The 25,369-nt window shown below is 39.7% G+C and overlaps 1 protein-coding gene across 1 annotated transcript in view; it reads left to right on the top strand.

Annotated features, from left to right (window-relative positions):
* Positions 1-25,369, top strand: part of LOC132394145 (A disintegrin and metalloproteinase with thrombospondin motifs 19-like) — a 379,896-nt gene that overhangs the window by 208,791 nt on the left and 145,736 nt on the right. Inside the window, exons 13-15 of the mRNA XM_059969941.1 lie at positions 9,245-9,346; positions 20,812-20,957; positions 23,969-24,138. Of these exons, the coding sequence (XP_059825924.1) occupies positions 9,245-9,346; positions 20,812-20,957; positions 23,969-24,138 (418 nt within the window). The remainder of the gene's footprint in view (positions 1-9,244; positions 9,347-20,811; positions 20,958-23,968; positions 24,139-25,369) is intronic.

Genomic DNA, 25,369 nt, shown 5'->3' with positions numbered 1-25,369 from the left:
TTGAATGGAGAATGTTACAAAAAGTAATGAATACTTTCTCATTGGAATGCCCCAGTCCATTACAGATAAAGCCCTCCGCACTATTGTGCACATCTACATGGAGCATTGTTACAGGAAAGCAGCATCTGTGATCAGGGACCCTCACCGTCCAGGTTATGCTCTCATCTCACTGTTGACATCAGGAAGAATGTACAGGAGCCTCAAGACCCATGCCACCAGATTGAGGAACACTTATTACCCCCTCAACCATCATGCTCATGGATCAGAGGGGTAAATTCACTCAACTACACTTGCCCCATCACTGAACTGATCCCACAACCTATGGACTAACTTACAAGGACTCGTCTCATTTCATCCATATTTATTGCTTATTTATTAATTATTATCATAGCTTTTTCTTTTTGAATTTGCACATTGTTGTCTTTTGCACACTGCTTATCTGCCCTGTTGGTGTGGTCTTTCAATTGATTCTGTTCTGGTTATTGAGTTTATTGAGTAAGCCCACAAGAAAATGAATCTCTAGGTTTTATCTTCCTTGATTCTCCTACACACTAAGGAAGAAAATATTAACTTCAATGTTTCCTTATAACTCAGGTCCACAAGTCCTGGCAATGTTCTTGTAGATTTTATCTGCACTCCTTCAATCTTATTAATATATTTCCTGTAGGTAAGTGGCCAGAGCTAGACACATTATTCCAATTTGGGGCTCACCAACCTCTGTACAACTTCAACATAACATCACAAATCTTGCACTTAATACTGGATTTATGAAGGCCTTTTGCCAAAAGCTCCCATTACAACCCCATGTACCTGTGAGACCCCATTCAAGAATTATGGACCTGTATTCCCAGACCCTCTGTCTACTGCCCTCCTCAGCGCCCGCCCTATCACTCACTGTGTAAGTCCTACCCAGGTTTGTCCTCCCAAAGTGCAACACCTCACAGTGTTCTGCATTAATTTCCATCTGCCATTTATCAGCCTATTTTTCCAGCTTGTCCAGATCTTGCTGGAAGCTTTGATGGCCTTCCTCAGTGTCCACTATGCCACTTCACTAAATTATTATCCAGATTGTTGATATAGATGACAAACAACAATGATCCCTGCGTCACACCACTAGTCTGAGGATGATGCTAAGGACGATTTAAATATCTCTGCTAAGCCCCTGCAATTTCTGCACTAGTGTCCCACGAGGTCAGGGGGATCACCTTGTCAGGCTCTGGAGATGCATCTATCCTAATTTGCCTCAGGACAGCAAACACCTCCTCCTCTGTAATCTAATTATCGTCCATGACCTCACTGCTGTTTTGTCTCACTTCTAGAGACACTGTGTCCATCTCCCGAGTAAGTACAGATGCAAAAATATCCATTTAGGATCTCCCCAACTCTTTTGGCTCCATGCATAGGTAAGCACTCTGATCATCCAGCTGACCAATTTTCTCCTTTGCTGTCCTTTAACTTTAAGTATATCTGTAGAAGCCTTTGGAATTCTCCTTCACGTTCTCTGTTAGAGCAAACTTGTGCCTTCTTTGAGCCCTCCTGATTTCCTTTTTACACGCTGACTTTGGCTCTTTGCGGGGATGGGACCTGCTCTCGGGGTCTCATGACTGACTGCTTTTCGATATACCAAGGACACAGCCTAGAAGACTAGTGCACCTTCAAGTTTCTGGGATTTCGTAGCTCTGGAGCTGAATGGACTCAAGGTTGGTGCCTCCGCAGGAAACTGGTGTGTCATGGGAGTACTTGGAAGATCGAAAGCAATGAGCTGGCTGCTGTCTGTGTGCCCAGAAACCCAAGTTATTTGGGCACAGAGCTCAGAAAAAGCGACACAACAGACTTTTAACATTGTAAATCAGTGAGTTGTTTGTTTGTCTCCCCTCACTGAGAAACGCAGACACCTCTTTTTCCCCTATTAGAGAGAGAAATGTGGTATGTTGAATTACCAGGTGAACGAGTAGTCTTTGGGGTACTGCAAGTCTGTGTCTTTATTGATGCTTTGCTGCACACTTGAGGGCTCAGTGGAGGGTGCTGATGCTCTTTTGCTGGTGGGGGAGGGGAGATTGTTGCTTTGCTGCTACTTAAGCATGGGTGGGGGAGCGGGGGGTGGGTTGGGGTTCTAACATTTAACTACCATTCGTTGTTTGGGGCACTCTGTTTTTGTGGATGTTTGTGAAGAAAAAGAATTTCAGGATGTATATTGTATACATTTCTCTAACATTAAATGCACCTTTGAAACCTTTGAAGTGTTTTCTTATACTCTTCAAGTACCTTATTTGTTCCTTCCTGCCTACACCTGCTAGTCTTCTCCTCCTTTTTAACCAGGGTCTCCATATCTCTTGTAAACCAAGGTTCCCTAAATCTGTTATCCCTGCCTTTTATTCTGACAGGAGCATACAAACTTTGAACTCTCAAGGTTTCACCTTTGAAGGCCTCCCACTTACCAAGCACACCTTTGCTGGAAAACACCCTGTCCTAATCCGCACTTGCCAGATGCTTTCTGATACCATTAATATTGGCCTTCCTCCAATTTAGAAATTCAACCCAAGGTCCAGACCTAACCTTTTCCATATTGATCTTGAAACAAACGATCTTCTGTCACCTGCCCTGTCTCATTCCCAAATAGGAGATCTGCTGCCACACACTCTCTAACACATTTGGCAAACTCTATCCCATGCAACCCTTTTACAGTGTGGGAGTTCCAGTCAATATACGGAAAACTACTATCACAACCTCATGTTTCTTGAAGCAGTATGGGATCCCTCTACAGATTTACTCCACTAAATCTCACTGATTATTGGGTGGTTACTTATATAATCCCATCAATATGGTCATCCCTTTCTTATTCCCCAGTGCCACAGTAGATGAGCTCTTCAGCCTGTCCTGTGACATTTTCCCTGATTAGTAATGCCACCCCTCCTCCTTTATTCCCTCCCACCCTATCACATCTAAAGCAATGGAATGACAGAACACGGAGCTGCCAGTCCTCTCCTTCTGCAACCGAGTCTTACTGATGGCTACAATGTCATAATTCCATGTGCTGATCCATGCTGTACCCTCACCCACCTTTGTCACCATACTCCTCGCACTGCGCAGTTCTATCTTTTACCATAACTATTCTAAAACTATTAGAATTATGGTCACTGGTGTCAAAGTACTCCCCCACTGAGACTTTAGCCACTTTTCCAGCTTAGTTTCCCAGACGAGAGAGATCAAGTGTTGCCCCCTTTCCAGTATGGCCACATACTGTATACATTACTTGAAAAAACATTTTACTCTTCCATTTCCCCCCACCACTCCACATGCCATGGCATCTTCCCATGTAAGCAGAGAAGAGACAACTAATGCTTATTCATCTCTTCTGTTCCCACCATCCAGTCACCCACATAACCATCCCAAGTGAAGCAGCAATTTACTTGGACTTCTTTCAATCTTGTGTACTACATTCAGTGTCCACTATGTGGTCTCCAACATCCATTAGTAATCGCTTTGCAGAGCCTATCCACAGCAGCGATTCTGATGTTCAAATGATAATCCAGCTGTACCCTCAATCCAGCTCCCATTCTGAACTGTCTCTTGGCAGCCTTCTGCACTGCTGTAGTGAGAGCCAAAGTAACTAGAAGAACATCTTGTCTTATCATCTGGGCACATGACAATTCTCTGGAATGAGTATGTGTTAATTGAAGAGGGTGCAGAGAAAATTTTCCATTATGTGCTTGGGAAGGAAAATTTCAGTTCTAAGAAAAGAATTTATAGGCTATGCTTGTTTTCCTGGGAGTGAACAAGGATGAAGGGGAATATACAAAATTATGGGTGACATAAGGTAGACACTAGGAACCTTCTCTCCATGGCTGAGATGGCTAACTCTGGAGACTATCAGGAGAAGGGAATCTGATGAAGTTTTCTTTTTCATTCAGAGGGTTAAAAATACAAGAGTTGAGACTGGAGCCAGAGATTGATTCAAAAGAGTGTGGAGAGTTAGAAGGATCGAAAAGTATATTTAAAGCCATTGAAGTCTGTTATATTTGATGTTTGGAAGTTGAAAGGATGGAGAAAAGTATTTTTCTTGAGTCACTGAATGTAATGAAGAATAAAATGGAACCTCAGGGTAGGAGAGTTTTGAGATAGAATGAGTCAGCATTATATAGAGAGGTCAAGAACATATGCATGATTATATGACTTTTTGGATACACTGTATAACTTTAATATGCCTGTGAATATCAGTAGATTTGAACTGTTTAAAGGTGATACTTCAGTTGGAACTCCTGAAAAATGAGGAGTTGGAGTCATTTGTAAGGAAAGAAAGGCAGCTGTGGAAACTATTTATTTTATCAACATCTTACTAAAGACAAGAAGCTAAACAGAAACCATTGAGGTTATTGAAATGACAGACAGAAACCCCATCTGAGGGAGAAGAGGTACGTCTTCAAAGTAGGCATTCCTGAAAGAGAAGTGGAAGGGAACAGAATTAAAGCAAATAAAATGAAGCGTTTTCCCCTTGTGTTCTCATTAACCTTCTGTACCTAAGTAGCTGCATGTAATTCCCCACTGTTGTCTTTTGATTACTAATGTCTAAAAGTATGAGATAGGATGTTATTAATTACTTCCCTTTATACTTTCAGCACTTTAATGCAGTCGGAACAAGATGAATATTCTCTGGCACACAATTATTGTGTGGATTAACTGATTTGTAAAGGGAGACTAGAAATTACTCTTGCTAATAATAGTAGATATTTTTATATTTTAGAGCATTACATGTCTGTGATTTGAACAGAGATGTTGTTCTCATGAAATCGTAGAATGGATGCTGTGTATATAATATATCAGTAATATTTGAGTAATATTGTAAATACATTGTTTGATTAAACATTCTTGTTCATTTAAATACTTCATTATGGGTTATATGTAAGAGCACGTGAATGACATATGTCAACATACCATTAAGTGATACGTGCATGCTTCGCTTAAAGTAAGCACGAAGTTAGACTCACATTTCAGACTCCTTTCAATTAGTTTCATGTTTTAGAGTTACAAAACAAAACAATGGTAATAGCACCCACAATCAGTTACTCATCCCTTGGAGTTAATGCTAGTTCTTTGCAAGAATTATTACTTGCATTCAAAATGTAGATAGTGTAATATTATATAAAGCTTCTGACATAGTACTTTTAAGTCTAAAGTAAAATTATATTTTGCAAATAATGGTTTTTCAGTATTCAGTGGGTTACGAATATATATATATATATATATATATATGACTAATTTGGATGATTATGGAACAACATGCTATCCTTTGGACATAGATCTGTAAACGGGTGTATTCTAAAATTTGGAGAAATTTAGACATTTAATATGTAGTTCTCGAAATGTTACAGCTGTGAAGGTCCAGAATACAGACAGCAATGGTTGTGAAAGTGTGAAATCAGCAGGACATGGTTTAGTGAAGAATTCTGTCATTGAGCATTCACTCATTATCTGGCATGTGCACAAATCCAGAGATGGATGCACTAAATCCCTGCTGGAAACATTACAGGACTAACATCGTCACAATTTATGGCTAAGTTTGTGCACAATTCCCCATACCATAGTCTTGGAGGGAAGAACTAATCCCTGCTGCCTGGGCCTTTCTGTGCTGGCTGTAAGTCATATTTGAGAAGAGGATTGAGATTTTAGAATGCTGGAAGTTAAGCTGGAATATCATTATTTTTCCCAGTGAACATATTGACCTGCAGTACAGTACAATTACTTTTAATTGCGCTGTTCCATTTTATGAGGCCACTGAGAAAGGCATCTGAGAATTACAGTCCTTTTTGATATAGTGAGGAATTGCTTTGAATTTGAGGTTAATTTTGAGGTTAATAAAGGGGTAATTTTGCAATGTACACATTATTATGTATCACCTTCATTAATGCACAGCAGGGTAACAAGTCCAAAACTTAAGAAATGCAGGGTATCCCATGAATGAATCCAGTGTACCTTGACTTCATTAGAGGTATGAGAGAAGTCAAGGACTTTTCACAGCACATAGTACTTGAGCTAAAAGATTGCATTGCTCTTTTTCCAAGCATTGACTTTGTAACAGTACACCCGCTTAATGCTGAGGATGCATTCCTCAGAATTGGAATGCTATATAAATCAGTGCCTTGTGGGATCATGATAACATTACATTAATGGGCATGTAGATGATATTTTATGTATATACGGTAATACATGAAGTAACAAGCATGCAAGTAGGCCTAGCCTGTACATCAGTGGAGCAGCAACACATCACATCAGCCACAACGAGAAGCGGGTGGTGGTTATATCTTAGAGGAGGGAGCAGGCTCTGGGTCCTCCTCTTTAACTTTGGCTTCTTCAAGAAGGCGTCAAGATTTGACTGTCTTTTCTTAAGTTTCCACTAATGAAGCAGTACTCAGTAGCAGGAAATCATGTCAAGAACACCTCTCTTTGCCGTATTGCTTCGCTCCCTGTCAGGGTCATTATCGATGAACTGGTCCATGATTTGTGCAATCGTGGCGGTGCTAGTGCTGAGGAGTTTTGTCATGAGGAGTTCTTGCTGGTGTTTCCTCTTCTTCATCTGTGTCGTCAGATTCTTGCTGTGTTCCAGACATTATAGGTGAAAAACATGGAATAAATTGGCAAGCACGTTTATACACACAGGGGAGGCAGAGTATGAACTAATAAATGATTGGTTGTGATTGGCTCAGAGCATATGCAAAGCACTCTCATTGGCTGACTAAATGTTTACTGTAATGGCAGCCACTAAGTTTTAAGTATTGTTTAGAATGATTTTTTGTCATTTAAAAGAATTTCAATAAAGAATTGAATAACCACATTGTAATGAATCAGTGCTATACGGGGTAGCGTTTTACAAGGTCTGCGTGTAATTGAACAGCGTGTATCTTTTTGTTTGTTTTAATTAAATATTCTCCAAACAATTTGAAAGTACCTTTAGTGTAATAAAAGTAAATTGGAAAACATCTCTCAATCTGACATTTCACAGATAATGCTCCGTTTTTGCACATTGAGCTCCTCCTACCCAACTTCAGTTAACTGTGTTAACATATCCTTTGATTTTTCTCTCCTTGCATATACCTTGCCACCTTAAGTGCATTTGCACTGTTTGCCTTAATGAGTTGTTTCACATTCATAATTTTAAAGTCCTCTCTCTGTTTCCCTTCAATCACAGAATAATATAGTCTTAAAAAATGGAAGGACCAGAAGGTATTGTCAAAGGTGTAACTATGTCCTTGGCCCTAGCCCCAATGTGCAACACCTCGTATTTTGTCCAGATAGCCTCCAACCTGATGCCATGAACTTTGATTTCTCCTTCCAGTAATTTTTTCCCCTCTGCCTTCCCTCTTCTTTTATTCCCCATTCTGTCCTCTTCCCTCTTCTCCTCACCTGCCTATTGCCTTCCCCTGATGCCTCTCCTCCTTCCCTTTCTCTCATGGTTTACTCTCTTCTCCTATCAAATTACTTCTTCTCAGTCCATTTACCTTTCACACCCACCTGGCTTCACCTATCATTTTCTAGCTTGTCCTCCTCCCCCCCCCCACCCCATCTTTTTAATCTGACATCCTTCAACCTTCCTTTCCAGTCCTGATGACGAGTTTTGGCCCAAAACATCGACAGTTCATTCATTTCCATAGATGCTGCCAAACCAGTTAAGTTTGTCCTGCATTTTGTGTGTTACTCCCAATGTCTGCTCATTGAACACTTCAATTATGCTGCAACTCCTGCATTTCAGCCTCCTTCTCCCATTCCCCAGGAAGATTTGTTATACATTGATGAAGCCAAGCACAATCAGGAGGAGCAGCACCTCATTATCTGCTTGGTTAATCTGCAACCTAATGAATTCTCTTTCCTTCTGGTCTATCCTTCCTTCCCTTATTTTGTAATCACTCTCTCACCTGGATCCACCAATCATTTGCCATTTCTTGCTCATCTCTTATCCTCACTCCCTTATATTAACTACCTCCTCTTACAGTCCAGTTGAAAGGTCTTGATTTGAAATGTTGTATATCTATTCCCCTCTATGGACACTGCCTGATCTAGTGAGTTCCTCCAGTATTTTGTGTATTGCTAAGGAACTCTGTAAATAGCTTCATGACAATTGCATCTGTTCTTGAATACTATATCTGTGGGTACCTGGTAAATACCACCAAGCTGGTCAAATTCTGGCAATCATCATTTAAAACTAAAATTGTATTCTAATTCTGTGCATTCAAATAAATAGGTCTCAATAATATATACAACACAAGTGAATCTGTAAATGCTGGAAATAAATAAAAACACAAAATGCTGGCAGAACTCAGTGATGACTCCTGATGAAGGGTTTCGGTCTGAAACGTCGTCACTACCTCCTCCCATAGATGCTGTCTGGCCTGCTGAGTTCTGCCAGCATTTTGTGATTTTATTTCTCAATAACATATAGCTGCTTTTATCCTTTAACCAAAGTACACCTGCAGAGTTTAATATTGATGTTATAATAATATTTGATTAAATGTACATCTTATACAATATTTTTGAGGGATAAATGTAATATTAAAAATAAGAAATGAAAAAGTTACAAAAAGTCTTTTAAAAATGTCAGTAGTAATGAAATCCGAAAAAAAGAGATAAAATTAAACATCCAGCATCAGAAAGTTTGTTTGGGGAGAAAAAATAAATAAAAATTCACTAAACACTTGACCTATCCAAACTAATTTTTATGGAGAGTTATTAATGGATTCAGCAACTTCATGGCATTTTCATATCTTAATGCTAACTCTCTAAGTGAGATACTGGCATAGTAAATTATATAGATAACCAAAGCAACTCAGACGGCAATGTATTATTTCCACACTTGTGTGGCAATTATAATTTTGTTTGTGCTGTGTTTGCTGTTAATTGCTGTGCATTTTACTCCTTTGTACTGCAAAATTGTAATCAGATTAATTTTGAAAATATAAAGTGGTGGAAATATTCAGAGCAGATCAAGTTGGGTCTGTGGAAAGAGAATCAGAATCAATGTTTCAGCTTGGAGACCCTTCATTGATGTAAAATGTTCTAACAAAGGGTCTCTTACCTGAAATGTTAATTCTTTTTCCCTTCCCACTGATGTGACGTGACCTTCTGAGTATTTCCAACATTATCAGTTTTTGCTTTAGTTATCCAGCAGTTTTCAGTTTTTCTGATTTTAATTCATAGTAAACCCTTCTTTTCTGAAGATGAAGAATATTTAATGTATTCTCTCTGTATGTTGCAGCATGTTATATGTACCGGACTTTGGTGTAAGTTAGAAGGTGAACAGGAGTGTAAAACTAAGCTGGACCCACCGTTAGATGGAACTGAGTGTGAACAAGAAAAGGTAAGAACTCCAAACTCAGTATTTTAAGTACTTCCACATTTTTTCCTGTGATACTTGAAAACTTACTAAACGCAGTTATTTCCAATTATGCCCCAAGCTCCTCATTTCTGATGCACATCACCATAACTGGCGTGAGAAGTCATGAAAGACGCAAATTTCTCATACAATGCAAAACAACGTGGACTCACTTTGCAAATCAAATCTCAGGCATGAAATAAAAATACAAAATGCTGGAAACTCTTGGCAGGTCCGATATTGTCCATGGATAGAGAAACACACTTAATATACCAAATTGAAAACTGTTCAGGTTTGTTTCTCTCTCCAGATATTACCTGATATGCTGAGTTTTTCCAGCATTTTTTCTGTTGTATGTCAGATTTCCAAACATTAAAAACCACATTGTAAGTTATATGGTGTTATCCAATCTCCATGGTGGTCTTTAGATGTGCTTTGTGGTTTAGAGCACAATTAATCAGATTATTTGTTAATCCAATTTGTCCATTAAAACCAATAAACTATGATATGTCATTAACGTGTTAATGGAAGAGAAAATGCCATGGACTTTGATGCTTCAACCTTCATTTTCAATCTAGGCAATGAAACCTGAAACTCTCAAATTCTTCCTCTGCCTTCCAAATTGATCTTGATTTTACCTTGAAATTCCATTTTGTGTGAACTTTATCAAATGTTGTTATCTCTGATAGTTAACGCTTTGATCAGCAACTTACTTGGAGTGTCACCACTTCAAGTTCACAAGGATTAGTAGGAATGTTTCCTTTGTAAAACTACACTTTGAGATCATTGTTGGACTTGTCCCCATTAGGTGCTGCTTAAATTTGTAATTGAATATTTTCATTTTTAATCCATGCTGTTGACTGCTAGGTCAAGTTGCCCAGTTTAGTTCTGCTTCCTTCTTGTATTTGGGTGCAAACATCAATTTACTTGTAAGACCAGTGTACATTGATCCACACAATCTTTGCAAGTATTTTATATCTAACTTAAGTACAATTAAATACAATCTTTGCTCAGAATTCCTCCAACCTGAAATCTGTAAATCTCTTTGGACCCTGGTCAGAATCCACAGCCTATGCAGATACGGAAAGATGAAACTACAGTCGGCCCTCCTTATCCACGGGGGATTGGTTCTGGGACCCCTCGCGGATACCAAAAAATGCGGATGCTCAAGTCCCTTATTTAACCTGTCTCAGTGCGGTGGACATTAGGAGCTGGCAGTATAGCTCTGAATCTGCAGTGTTTATGTTCATGAAAATAATGACGATCATGATTAAAAATAAAGGGGAAGTAATAAAGCAATCAGAAAGAGGTGAAACACCATCAGTCATTGGAAAGATGTTAGGCTCAAGTCGGTCAACGATCGGAACAATTTTAACGGAGCATGTGAAAAGCCCTGTCCCGATGAAAGCTACAATTATTACTAAGCAATACAGTGGTTTCATTATTGAAATACATACGTTTCTGAAGTGTTTTATATGCATACAAAGGTAAAATATATACTATATACTAAGACAAACGTTTGACTAACTGACGCTAAATAATACCAGATGTACCTGTTCTGACTTAAAGATGGACTCAGGAACGGTACTCGTTCATAACCTGGGGACTGCCTGTACTTTAAAATCATCTCTAGATTACTTATAATACCCAATACAATGTAAATAGTTGTTATACTGTATTGTTTAGAGAATAGTGACAAGGAACAATAGTCTGTACATGCTCAAACAACGAATGCTGGAGAGAGAACTTATGGATTTTCCCGATCTGCGGTTAGTTGAATCCACGCATGCAGAACCCATGGATAAGGAGGGCTGACTGTACAGTCAGAGAATGATGAGCCTGGTAGCAGGCTTGCGATCAAGCAAGCATAGGACCACGCATTTTCCCACGAGGAACTCTAAATGTAACTCGAAAGCAAGTTGTTAATGAGGTTTGGTAAATCGCAAGTATGCTGCCATGTCATTTTGTCTGTTACTTCAAATGAGCGGGTAATCATCGAGTGTCAGACCGCATGTTTTCAACATGCAACAGTACAAAGCCATGAAATATGAAATGATCCCTGTAATAGTGAAAGCAGAGTTACTTTTGGACTGCATGTCACATCAGGATAACTTCAGCTCCAACCTCAACACACACAAAATGCTGGAGGAACTCAGCAGGCCAGGCAGCATCTAAGGAAAAGAGTATTGTCGATGTTTTAGACCGAAAACCTTCAGCAGGACTGGAGAAAAAAAGATGAGGAATAGATTTAAAAGGTGGGGGGGGGGAGGGGAGAGAGAAACACAAGGTGATAGGTGAAACCTGAAGGGGGAGGAATGAAGTGAAGAGCTGGAAAGTTGATTGGTGAAAGAGACAAAAGGCCATGGAAGAAAGAAAAGGGGGAGGAACACCAGAGGGAGTTGATGGGCAGGCAAGTAGATAAGTTGAGGGAGGGAAAAGGGGATGAGGAATGGTGAAAGGGGTGGGGGGGCATTAACAGAAGTTCGAGAAATTGATGTTCATACCATCAGGTTGGAGGGTACCCAATGGAATATAAGGAGTTGCCCCTCTAACCTAAGTGTGGCCTCATCATGATACTGGAAGAGGCCATGGATGGACATATTGGAATGGGAGTGGGAAGTAGAATTAAAATAAGTGGCCAATGGTAAATCCTGCTTTTCCTGGCATACTTGGTGCTTGGTGAAGTGGTATCCCAATCTACATCGGGTCTCACCAATATACAGGAGGCCACACAGGGAGCACGGGACACAGTATATCACCCCAACAGATTCACAGGTGAAGTGTCACTTCATCTGGAAGGACTGTTTAGGGCCCTGAATGGTAGTGAGGGAGGAGGTGTACGGACAGGTGTCGCACTTGTTCCGCTTGCTAGGACAAGTACCAGGTGGGAAATCAGTGGGGAGGGACGAATGGACAAGGGAATGAACACAACTTGCTGTGCTAGTGTGACATTCCCATTTTCTGTGGCCTCATATAAGATTGCCAATTCATACAAAATTAGGAAAATGTTATCCATTGTGTCCATGCCAAATGAAACTGTTTGAGACTGCTCAAAATCATTATGCATTGAACTATTTCAGCCAAGGCATAAAGAAACTCTTAACCATCTATCTGGATTTGAACCCAAAGTAAAAGGTCATTTAGAAACTACTGAACACCACCCAATCTCTTGTGTTTTGAAGCTTTCTTTTTCTATTAAATTATTGAGTGATTTGACTAGCTTTACTTGGATCTCTGACTAGCAAACATTTGGAATTTCCATTTATCTTACTCATAGAATCTTTAAATCCTGAACTTCAGTTGATTTATTTATGAGTATGATTTGATAGTGTAAACTCTTTAAGCAGAATTTTTAACTTCTGGTTGGAACTATGAACTCGGGATCAGTTATATTGGCCTGGCTTCAATTCAAAAATTAAACCCAACACAAAATTAATTTTCAAACGAAGTCAACTGTTGCCCTACGTCCTTCAGAGCTTGTTCCTGTGCCTTGGACTATGCTGGTGCTCCTGTGCTGTCATTGCCATTAGCTGCATCATATGGCCCAAGGGTTTCGAAGTTGAGACTTAAAATGTTGTTGGAGGGTCAAATGTCTCCAGCAGTTCTGAGGTAAGTTGGCCCAGCTCCTTATTACATCACCTCACTCTGAGTGGCGGGGAGTGTGGACTGGAGAGTAAACAGCAAGTCTCAAATCCTGCCATGTTGAGAGAGAACAGGAGGTTCTTGATCTTACGAGACAATACTACTTTCTCCGGGCAGCAACTCAAAAATCACATTTAGTACCATGCTTTTGATTGGCGTTGCCTTCAGAACATTGCAAAAGGTCTGAACACTGAAGTCCTTTGTCTTCACTACCTTAGAACCCAATGACATCATTTGGCCTATTGTGCCTGTGCTTTGAAAGAGCAAATTGAATGATCCACTTACTGTTCTTCTGCCATAACCCTGCAAATTTTACCCCTTCTCCAGTTCCAACTTGATAGTTAATCCCGTTTTATAGGAATATGAGAAGAGGAGATGGCTATTTGGTTACTCAAACTTTTTGTCCCATGTAGAGAAAAAAGTTATCAATCTACAATCCACTTTCAACACAATAATTTTGCCATATATCATCATGTAGGAGTTAAAATTGGCAATCTTTTCAAACAATTGATGATTTGTAGGATAAAATCAAAGGTACAACATGGGACCTGAATGATGCTATCTAAATGCAAGACTTGTCTTCTTTTTCAAGACACAACACAGATGACTTCGAGAAGTCTATTTGCATGGGATTTCCCTGCAAATATTGATGCTTTTTTTGATGATGCAAGTCTCTTTGAAAAATAACCAAAAATTATTCTCATTGTTGAAATCATTTCTCAATGTTCAGTGCTTATAATAACATAGTTAATAAATAAAGAAATTTGCTGACTGTTGGTCAGAAATCTGACTACCTTCATTCAGGATATGCCAACACTGATGAAACAGTTAACATACAGAAATAATTCAATATATTTTCTATATTGTCCTTCTATCAGTTTTGTGGAAAGCTAAAGACCTGAGGATACTTTGAAGGGAAGGCAGTTGTTCACTATGAGTGTCAGTTGAGTTTAGAACAAACCTCAGATATTATGCCAGGGTTATGAGTCTTCTCAAAACTATTATTTCAATACAATGTACCTTTGGGTAAATGGAGCATAGAACACGAGAGCACCATGCACGCTCCTCAGCTCATGATGTTATGCTAACCTGTTTTAAGATCTTAACCTATTTTAAGATCAATCTAATCCTTCCCTCCTACATTGGGAACTATTCATTTTTTCTATCATCTATTTGTCTCTCTAAGAGATTCTGAAATGCCCCTAATGTATCTATGTCCACTATCACCCCTGGCAGGGCATTCAACACACTCAGCACTCTGTGTAAAACCTTGCATCTGAGATCCCTCCCATACTTTCATCTCGGACACAGTAAGTTCTTTATTTTCTATTATTTTATTCCATGTGGCAAAAAATATAGAGCTATTCTAGTTTTTCTAGTGCAATCATGATATTATTTCCATAAATGAAACAAATTGGATAAGAAATTCATTTGCATTATTACGCTATCAGAGTGATATTAGATTCATATAAAATACACAGTCAAGATTCACTAATTTCATCTACTGCAGGCACAGACCCTTTGCTGCTACTAGGTCGAAACCCTGAGAGTCGTAGTAGTGAGTAAAAGGGTATGGCTTCCTGCATAATTTTATATTCACATTTTCACCACAGGCCAGAGATCAAGAAAACTGTTATTGTGTACAAATATATATATTCAGGAAAGTGAATCATGATAATGATAATGATGATGACATCGACTCAGACCTGAGAGGTCAGTATCGGGCACTTTCGTGTCTTACAAGGTGTGGCACGCCACTCCTCACACAGACATTTCGCGGTATTTTTCTTTATTTTATGAGGTCGAGTTGCAAGCTCAACACTCAACCCGGCATGGATGGAAAGCGTACTCGGGAACCTCCGTTCCGGAGTCCGGCACTGATGTCTCTGTGTCACCAGCCGACCAAGTGAATCCATTAATGATAAATCTCAGCATTTAACCTCCTTGTTCCTGCCTTTAGGTCCAGAAAAATTCTGAGGTCTCATGGTAACCCCAGAGTTGACATTGACCAAGATAAAAATAAATCTTACAGCAGACAGTAGACATGAGCAAGGTCTTCATTATCACTGGTTTACACTTCCATATGCACTGATAGGCTGAGGCTGTATGCTTTCTACTAAGACATGGAGTTGATGCAATTCTAAAGGCAGGCTTTATTCACATAGCCACATCTAGTGCAAAATGATCATTTGCACTGTGGTAGTGTGTTTTTTTTTCAGTTTCAACAGGGCAAAGGCTACAGTGTAAAAGCCCTCCTGTGCTAAGTTAACTGGGTAGTTTTGGGGGAGAGGTGTAGCTTTAGTATAAATACCATCAGCATGTGTGAAGACTGGTCGTGTGTATGAAGCCAATGTTGATGAAGCCAATTTTAACCCAGAATTCAGCTGTGAAGAGGACTGACAAATGACACCGAATCTTTGGCTTGAGTTCAAATGATTCTCCTTACCTTTGTTTGGATGCCAGCAATCATTCAGTCATGTTATTAAAATGCTCATTTCATCTCCAGGGACTGTAAAGTTATAGTGGAACTACTTTTAATCTGTGTTATTAAACATATACCATATTTCTTTTTTCTGTAAAGGATTGTCACAGCCTAGCAAGAGTTTTTATTCTTTCAGCAATTATAAAAATAATTTATTTTTCCAACTGTGATTGTAAGCAATGCAGTTAGTTCAGCAGATCAGATAACGTGCATGTTCAGAGAAGTACTTACTGGCTCAGTTTGATTACCTGTAACATTAGATTCCACTCTCTCCAAAGATTTTTTTATTTCATGTATTTGGAATACAGTGCAGAACAGGACCTTCTAGTCCTTCGAGCCGTACCACCCAACAACCCTGACACTCCCGATTTAATCCTAACCTACCCACAGGTTAATTTACCATGACCAGTTAACCCACCCAGTATATCTTTGAACTGGGGTACGAAACCAGAGGACCCAGAGAAAGCCCATGCATTCATTCCACAATGTACCAAGACTCTTTACAGAGGATGCTGGGATTGAACTCCAAATTCTGATGCCCTGAGCTGCAATAATGTCAAGCTATGCTCTCCTGATGCCCAATTGCAAGGTTGCTATGGTAATCGCCCAATTACAATTGCATTGACTTGTTGAGCATTTTCAGCATTTTCAGTTTTTTATTTTATATGTACAACATCTGTACTACTTTGCTCTTGTAAGTAACGTACTGCACCTATTCTCTGTGTCAAACTACACAATGTGCCTCAAACAGAAGATGCTGGAGGTACTTGGAATTTCAAGCAGCATCTGTGAAGAGAGAAACAGAATTCTGATTTAAGTTTATGCCCTTCCATTAAAGCATAGAAATTAGAAGTCAAATATGTTTTAAGATGCAGGGAAGAAGGAGGGATGAACAAAGGGGATTTCTGTGATATGGTCAGGATCCACGGAGACTGAAAGATGCAAGTGATGATGAGATCAACTGAGAAAGAACTGCCTTGAGGAGATGTAAGTAGGAAGTGAATGAAAACAGGCCATGCAGGGGGAGAAAAACGATGACCTTTATTAGAACTACACCTTCTGATTGGATTGACACTGGAAAGATTGATCATCTGAAGTTGTTGAGTTAAATCTTGAGTCCCAAGTTCTGAAGAAGCCTGTTTGAAATTTGAGATATTTTTACTTAAGCTTATGTTGGGTTTTAGTGGAATAGTATAAGCAGAGAGTGGAACAGAGAACGAAAGTGACATGCAACTGCAAACCAAGGTTATCCATTTGGATTGAACAGAAGTAAGTTCCAAAGTGGTCTGTGTTACTTGGTCTGTGTTTCATTTCCTCATTGTTGAGGAGAGCACACGGTGACTACCTTATACAGTATGCTAAATCGGTCAAAGTATAAGCAATACTGTTCACCTGGAAGGACTGTTTTGGTCCTTAGATAGTGGAAAGGAAAGTGAAGCAGTAAAAAGGCGGGTGTAGCAACTCCTGCCATCTTAAGCTAAGGTGCTGTGAGAATGGAAGTGTGTGTTGGTGGAGATAGAAGAGTGAAACAGAGGGTCATAGCTGAGAACCTCCCTTGAGATTGCTAATAGTAGATTGAGGGAGCAGATGTACTTGACGGTAGGAACAAGAGCTAAAAGCAGGAGTTGTTCATTCAGTCCCTTGTGTCTGCTCTGCTATTCAGTAAGAAAGTGGCTAATCATTTATCTCAGCACCTATTTCCTGTACCAACCCTTTATTCCTTGATTCACTTAATTCCTAAACATTTCTTGATTTCTGCCTTAAATTTCCTCATTATTTACTGAATGTAAAGATTCATCAATTTCTATTTTACCTTTCTTCTTCTCATCGTAGATGCATAAGTTTAGCCAGCTGGAGCAAATCCTTACAATTTACTATTAGCAGCTCATCACAGACACCTAGTAGCTAAATGTGCCAAAGACAATCCCCACTGAGGCTACATCCACACTAGACCGGATAATTTTGAAAACGCCGGTTTTGCGTAAAAACGAAAGGCGTCCACACTATACGTTTTTGAAAATATCTCTGTCCACATTGAAATGGAGATTTCGGTGAATCTCCTCCTAGTGGGCATGCCCAGGACACACCTACTGAAAACAAGCAACATGTTTGATGTGGACTCTCGCCGTAAAAGTGCGCAATTGTGGAGTTACAGACTAGAAAAACTTAAATGACAGACAGCTGTTGGCTCTCACGCAGGAGAACTTAAAAGCAAAACAAAAAACAAATATTGGAGCGTACGGAGGCAACTGACGGGGAGTCCACGGACAGATTGACCCAGCTGATGATGAACGTTGAAAAACTGACTAACTCTGTTGCATTAATAAAGCACCTTGTTAAATGTATAAAACATGTCTGCATCAGTGTTATCTTGGATTTCCATACAATGTTATATTAGGCTGTTACACATCTATTGTCAGAGAAGTACTTGCATAAATAGGTAAACCACCTTCATACGAGCAAGGACAGAAAACAGGGCAAAGTGAGTACAGTATACTTATTTATTCAGTAAGTTATGGGTCAAAGTATTTGGTGAGTACATTTCTAACTCTTCTGGCTTCAGTCTCGTTGCCGTTTGTTCTGAAATTGTTAGGTTGCGTTCAAGAAAGCAATGAAATAGCGCGCTGCCATCTGACAGCATTTTCAAAAGTCTCCAGTTACCCCGTCCACAATGATCTGCTGGAGCAGCGTTTTCAAAAATACCCACCCTGGAAAGCGTTTCTGAAAAGCTCCAGTTTCGGGGGACGAAAACGCCATTTTAGTGTGGATGGAAGGTAAAAACGAAGAGAAAAAGCTTTGGTAACGGATTTATCCAGTGTACTATGGACGTAGCCTGAACTCATTACAGATGTTTTCCATCCATTCCCCCACCTTCACTCCTATGTAAACCTAATTGCATCTCTCTCCCCCCTTCGATGAAAGCTCATTGATCCAGAGCATTGATGTTTTTCCTTCCACAGCTGCTACCTGACTTTAAAGAGCAAACACGAGGAAATCTGCAGATGCTGGAAATTCAAACAACAACACACACAAAATGCTGGTAGAACACAGCAGGCTAGGCAGCGTCTATAGGGAGAAACGCTGTCGACGTTTCGGGCCGAGACCCTTCATCAGGACCCCTGTTGTTACTACCTGACTTGCTGTGTTTTTCTTACATATTTTGTTTTTATTTCAGAGTTCCAATAATAGCTGCAGTATTTTGGGTGAACCTTTATCTATTCTGCTCATTGCAACCTCAAAATATTTTTTAACAATTCTATCAAACGTGATTTCCTTGTTGCAATCCTATACTGGTTTTGCTCTGTGCCGGCATTTTCACTTCCATTTTGCAGGGTCATTGCCACTGATGTTTGGTAGTTTATCTATAATTGTTTCTTTTATCTCACTCCTTCCTTTTTTAAAAAGTAGGGTTGCAATACTATCTTCCAGTCTGTGAGAACCTTACTATGATCTGTGGAAATTTCTATGAGGGAATTTCCTCAGCAGTCACATAAAACCATAAGACATAGGAGCAGAGTTAGGAGCAATTCAGCTCATTGAGTCTGCTCCACCATTCCATCATGGCTGATTTATTATCCCTCTCAACTGCGTAAACCAGCCTTCTCCCTAGAAGCTTTTAATGCCCTGATTAATCAAGAACCTATCAACCTCTATCTTAAAAATACCCAACAACTTGGCCTGCACAGCCATCTGTGGAATGAATTCCACAGGTTCACCTCTGGCTAAAGAAACCCTCAATTCTAAATGGACGCCCTTCTTTTTTGAGCCTGTGCCCTTAGGCCCACTATAGGAAACTTCCTCTTCACATCCACTCTATCGAGGCTTTTCAATAGGTTTCAGTCTGATCTCCCTTCATGATTCTAAACTCCAGCAAGTTCAAATTTCAAAATACATTTATTATCAAAGTTTGTATACATGATACAACCTTGAGATTCATCTTCTAACAGGCAGCCACAGAACAAGGAAACACAAAAGAACCTATAAAAAAGACAGTCAAACACCCAAAGTGCAAGCAATAAAAGTACGCAAATAGCATTCAGAATGAAAGTAAGTCCATTGATCGATGCCCGGAGCAGCCAGAGCAGGCCACAGCCTCAGGCTCAGTTCAGCACAGAGCCGAGTAAACATCACGGAGCAGCGAGCAGAACTGGCCTGACCCTTGTCTCTTGTCCTGACACTCTGCCATTTCAATCCATCTGGCCCGGTGTCTAAATCATTCAAACATCAGAACGTTACTCGGTCTAGGAACTGGGCCCTGTCGCATTGAAACAGTCTGGAACCAGACCCTGCCGCCAAGTTTTGGACCATACCCGACCTTTCCAAATTGACCAGGCACGTAGATTAATCAAACTTCACTCTCGGTTCAAGTGGACAGACCTTAAATTTGTCTTTCCTCCACTCCACTTGCCTCAACTTTGACTCAAGTGTGCCTTGACCTCATCTCGACTTCACCTCACACCCACGTGCTTCGAGCCTCAACTCAGTCTCTCCATTGCTCGCCTCTCAATTGTTTGCTGTGATCGTTTACCATAAGTTTTACAAGAAAAAGTGTTATTAATAAAGTATTTAGTTGTATTCTTTGTTTTGTTTGCTGCCAGTAAATAGTCGCTAGGCTTCACTAGCACATTCTTAACCCAGAAACTCAGAGTCATCAAACATCTTTCAAAGCCCCCAGGTCTAAGTCATTAGGTGCTAGGGATTTATTCCTTTTCTGACACATTATTTTCTATAGTGATATTTTCTTGTTAATGCCAATTCCTTGAGCTCATCATTTACACAAGACTTGTATTTTTCCACTATGTATGGGAGGTGTTCTGAGTCTTTTTCAGTGAAGGCAGTCACAAGATATTTTTCTTCCATTTCTATATCCCCAGTGTAATTTCCCCTGATTCCATTTCAAGGGATCTGTATTTGCTCTAGCTGTCTTTTTACTTTTTATACGCCCGTAATCCTTAAAATCGTTATTTATGTTTCTTGTTTACCTACTCTAGTATTTTGTTTCTCTCTACTTATCAGTACCTTCATTCTTCTTTACTGAATTTTAATTATTTTTGCAATCCTGTGACTTGCTTCTTGTTGGCAACATTATTATTATTATTATTATTTAAATTACCCAATGCTACCTCTAATTTCTTTTGCTAGGTATAGCTGGTCTTCTTTTCCCGTTACCTTAAAGGGGCATACATTACTCGTAAACCATAATTATTTCTGTATAGATTTGCCATTTCTTATTTGCTTTATTTTGACTCTGGTGAATTTTAATGTAATTTGATCATTATGATTTTTGGCAGTAAAGGTAATCAAGGTGATCTTTTTCCGTTTGCAGTGGTGTAAGGCTGGTGAATGTGTGAGTAAAACACCTCATCCTGACTACATAGATGGAGAATGGAGCATCTGGAGTATGTGGAGTATTTGTAGTCGAACATGTGATGTTGGGGTACATTTCCGGCAGCGTACATGCGATAATCCAAGGTACGTCAACTTCGTTGTATTAATCATTTAATTTGTTCATATTTCACAGCATGTTCTTGCTTTTCACTTCAGTAAGACATTAGGAGAGCAGGACTAAAGTATTCAGATGTACATATTTGTTTTAGCATGGTCTTTGAAGCAACCAATGCTGTTCCCAGTCAGAAATCTTACACCTGCTTATGCTCTCCTCTATCTGTCCCAATATTTGTCTCCTCTTTGTTGCAATCATAAGTCCCCTTCCTCATAGCTCTTAGAAATATGAAGCTTGAAGTCTCAAAAGTGACCACTTGACCCTTTGTTCTTCTTGCAACTCTTCAATGTCTGCTTTAAAATGGGGCAATTAATATCTCTTCAGTTACTGGAGAATAGAAACAATAGCCAAAGTATTGATTTTCTAAATGGATTTTAATTGCTGATTAAGTGTAGCCAAACCTGTGGAAATGGATAAATATAACCCATTATACTTATATTAAATTCGGTTTGTCTAACAGTTGTTGAGACCAAACTTATCAGCACAATACTACAAACTGATCACTCTTCTGGGCTCACCTAAAATGCAGAAGTAACCTCCCAGCTTCTACCTTCCACGAGGAAACATCTTCTTAAATCTATTTTCCTTCCCCACTTCATCTACCTTTACCTTCGAGAACAGGTCTGAATAGCTCATGAGCTTTTAAGTTCAGGCAATCTATTCATCTCTGGGAGATTCCTCTCTTCCCTTTGTTGATGAAGCCAACATTCTTTCTTTAGCCATTAGTTCATATTCTTTTCTCCTTTCTTCCTTTATTTATCTCTGATTTCTTATCCATGAGACTCACTTCCTGCTTACTTGCTCTAATTCTAAATTCCACAAATGATTTTCCAATGAAATTCTTATCCAGACTTTGATCCCCTCCAGACAAATATTCCAAGGTTTATTGATCCATCACTAACCTACAGTATATTGTTCTTGCATTTAAAATGATTGATTTTGTCTTTAAGATTTCTTATGGTTTTATTCTTCACATTCTCTGGTGTTCATTCCAGTCGTACAGCCCTTCAAAAACTTAGAATCTCTTCAGCTCTCATGCAGATCTCAACTCCCAGGCCTCCCTTGCTCTCTTTTGAAATTTAGAAGAATGTTGAAGTCTTGTTGAAGCATATGGATACTGAGGAGGCATGACAAGGTAGATTCCTTTGCTTATAGGAGAACCTCAAACAAGGGGACGTAGTCAAAAGATATGCCTGTAGTCAGATGATATTGATGTACGTTGGAACTTCTGCCATAAGATAGTGAATCTTGAAAATTTTCTACTCCAAAAAGGTGGGAAGGTGGGTCACTGGAAGAATTTAAAGAAGAGATCTGCTCTGTGGCCACTTTGTTAGGTGCACCATTACAGCTGCCAGCTAATGCAAATACCTAATCAGCCAATCACTTTGTAGCAACTCAAAGCATAAAAAGAATGCAGACACGATCAGGTGGTTCAGTTCATACCGAACATCAGAATAGGGAAGAACTGTGACCTAAGTGAGTCTGACAGTGGAATGTTTGTTGGTGGCACATGAGTTTTTTAAGCATCTTAGAAACTGCTGATCTCCTGGGATTTTCACACACAACAGTGTCTGGAGTTTAGAGAGTCGTGCAAAAGAGAAAAGAAAATCCAGTGAGTGGCAGTTGTGTGGGTGAAAATGCCTTGTTAATGAGAAAGGTCAGAGGAGAATGACCAGACTGGTTCAAGCTGACAGGAAGGTGGCAGTAACTCAAATAACCACTCATTACAACAGTAATGCACAGACGAGCATCGCTGAATGCACAACACGTCGAACCTTGAATCGGGTGGACTACAACTTCAGCAGACCATGAACATGCTTGCAGTAGCCACTTCATTAGGTACAAGAGGTATCCAATTAGTGGCCATTAAGTGACGTACATTTTTGAAAGATCTGGAACTTGAGGGCTGTAGGGAATTTGCACAGAAGAGATGAGTCCAGGAACAGAGACGGTGTGATTGTATTGAATGCCAGACTGCCTTTTGGTGCCGAGGAGTTTAACCCTGCTCATGAACGACTGCGATGCTTCACTTCCAAATGAGCTCAAAGCCTTTAATGCATATGTTGAAAGGGAGAATAAACTACACTTGCTCAAATCCTTGCAACATCTGATGGCCCTGTGATATCTGTCTTTGAGTCCAATGTGTCAAGCCCTGATGGTGGCCCAGGTAAGGCACTGAAACCTGTGTCAACCACCTGGTGGGAGTGCTCAATGACTTCCTTAATATTCCCACCTGCTTCAAAAGGGCAACATTTATATCAGTGCCCAAGAAGAGTAGGATGAGCGGCCTTAATGACTGCCACCTAGTTGCACTCACAGAAAAAGTGCTAAAGTGCTTTGAGAGGTTCGTCATTGCCAGAATCAACTTCTGACTTTAAAGTTAAATATGCAATTCACAAAGTCCATGACAACCTTGCATCAAGCATTAGATTATCAAATATATTTTGGGCTGCTGGTGAACTAATCCACATGAATAAACAATCAGGATCCGATTATTTTCAAGGAGTTCTAGTGTCTTTTTAGATGTTCTTATTCTGCTGTTTGCCCTGGCACTCAGCAGGAAAGGAATTGTTGTTTCACTCTCAATAAAAAAAATTCTGATTATTCACCTGGTAGAAAAATGTAACCACTGTCACAATATCTGTCAATATATTGAAAAGAATTCAGATCCAGCATAAGTGGCTGATACTCTTCATGTAACAAGCCCACTTTTTCTAGTGATTTGAATGATGGCTACTGAGAAGATTGAGAACAAAATGTTAAATAATTTAGGGCAAACTTTCCTGCCAATGAAAATTACTTATTTGGTTAGGATACTCTAAGGTGAACATGGAAGAACTACCAATGTCACTGCAAAATTGCAATAACTCTTGAGTTGAGATTTATCTTGGGGAAAGTTTGGAGATTATTTACAAGCAGAGCTAAATGATCTAACTTATTGGAACTGCTCCTTCTCAAACTTATTTTATTTCCATCACAGGCCAGGTCCTGAAGGCAAAAACTGTCAGGGTTCCCGTGTACAGTACAGGATATGCAGGAATCCCCCTTGTCCAACTGGAGCAGCAAGTTTTCGAGACTTACAATGCCAGTCATTCAAAAGACCATCATATCAGAAGCATTCGTTGCAGTGGTATGCTGTCACCAATAAAGGTAAATATTAAAAACTTTATAATATAGTTTGCACCATTCAGGCAACTGAATCTATAGATTTCCTGTTAACAATTTTGTGAATTGACAGAATTTGCAAATCTGATTTATAGTATATCATGATTGTATATGACAGCTGACAAAGTGGTGCCAAACTAAATTGGTTATCAGTGACTTGGCAGCGATTGCTAAGAAGTCACAGAATAAAAGCCATGTATTTTGTTGCCGGTGTTTGAAGCCGGTTCTATTAAATAATGCAGAGATTATCACAGCGGTTCATAGCAACAGAAGTATGATAGGCGACCCCTGTATCACAGAGAGTTTGCATTCCCACAAATAGTACTGCCAATTTCTGAAATGCAAGCTTCCCTTTCCCGTTGTCCCATGTTATAAACAAAGATGCTTTCCTGCAGAAATGTTTTTCTCTCGTACTGAAAAATGCTATCAGCAATGACAAAGTGACCCACCACTATAACAACTGAAGCCGACACTAGTCAAGGGATGAATGAGGCTTATGCAAAACAAACAAAAAACAATTGTTAATTTGTACTTTTAGTCCTCCCCTAATACTGTGATGATATGATATGGATTAGATTAGCAGCCACAAGTGAGTCCCCCTTTTGCCAGATCATCTCCTGTGGAAGGAGGAGAGAGCTCACGGTGCTGTGCTGCCATGCTCTTCAGCTGAGAGCATTTTCACTGACGCACAAGGCTCATGGTTTAGCAAGTGAGGATGTCAGGGAAAGAGATGGGTTCATGGAGGAAAGGGCGGCACGGTAGTGTAGAAGTTAACATGACGCTATTGCAGTGTCAGCAGTATATATTCAATGCCGTCACGGTCTTACAGGAGTTTATACATTCTCCCTGTGAGCACGTGGGTTTTCTACAACTACAATAAGTAGTGTAAGGAATTCAGGGTGTAATGGAATAAAAACCCGGTGACTTTGTAGAGCTGGAGTAAATACAGAGGGATTACTTTAAGGAGCTGGCCATGGCTGCTGCAGTTCCCCGCAAGGCAGCTCATCCGCAAAAATGCTTCAAAGATGAACAGCATGACAGCATTGCACTCTGAGATGTCTGTTCACAGGTCCTTGGTCGGAAGAGGGCATAGCAAAGAGGGACTTGTTTGTGACTGCCAACCCAGTTGATGCAGTGTTGTCATATCCAGAACTTATTGCCTCAAGGAATGAGTAACTAAAAGTAAAAATTGATAACATTTATTGTTTATTTTGCA

The sequence above is a fragment of the Hypanus sabinus genome, chromosome 5 (assembly GCF_030144855.1).
Source record: "Hypanus sabinus isolate sHypSab1 chromosome 5, sHypSab1.hap1, whole genome shotgun sequence".
Lineage (NCBI taxonomy): Eukaryota > Metazoa > Chordata > Chondrichthyes > Myliobatiformes > Dasyatidae > Hypanus > Hypanus sabinus.
Note: the sequence above shows the minus strand (reverse complement) of the source record. Positions and strands in the feature narration are given on the sequence as shown.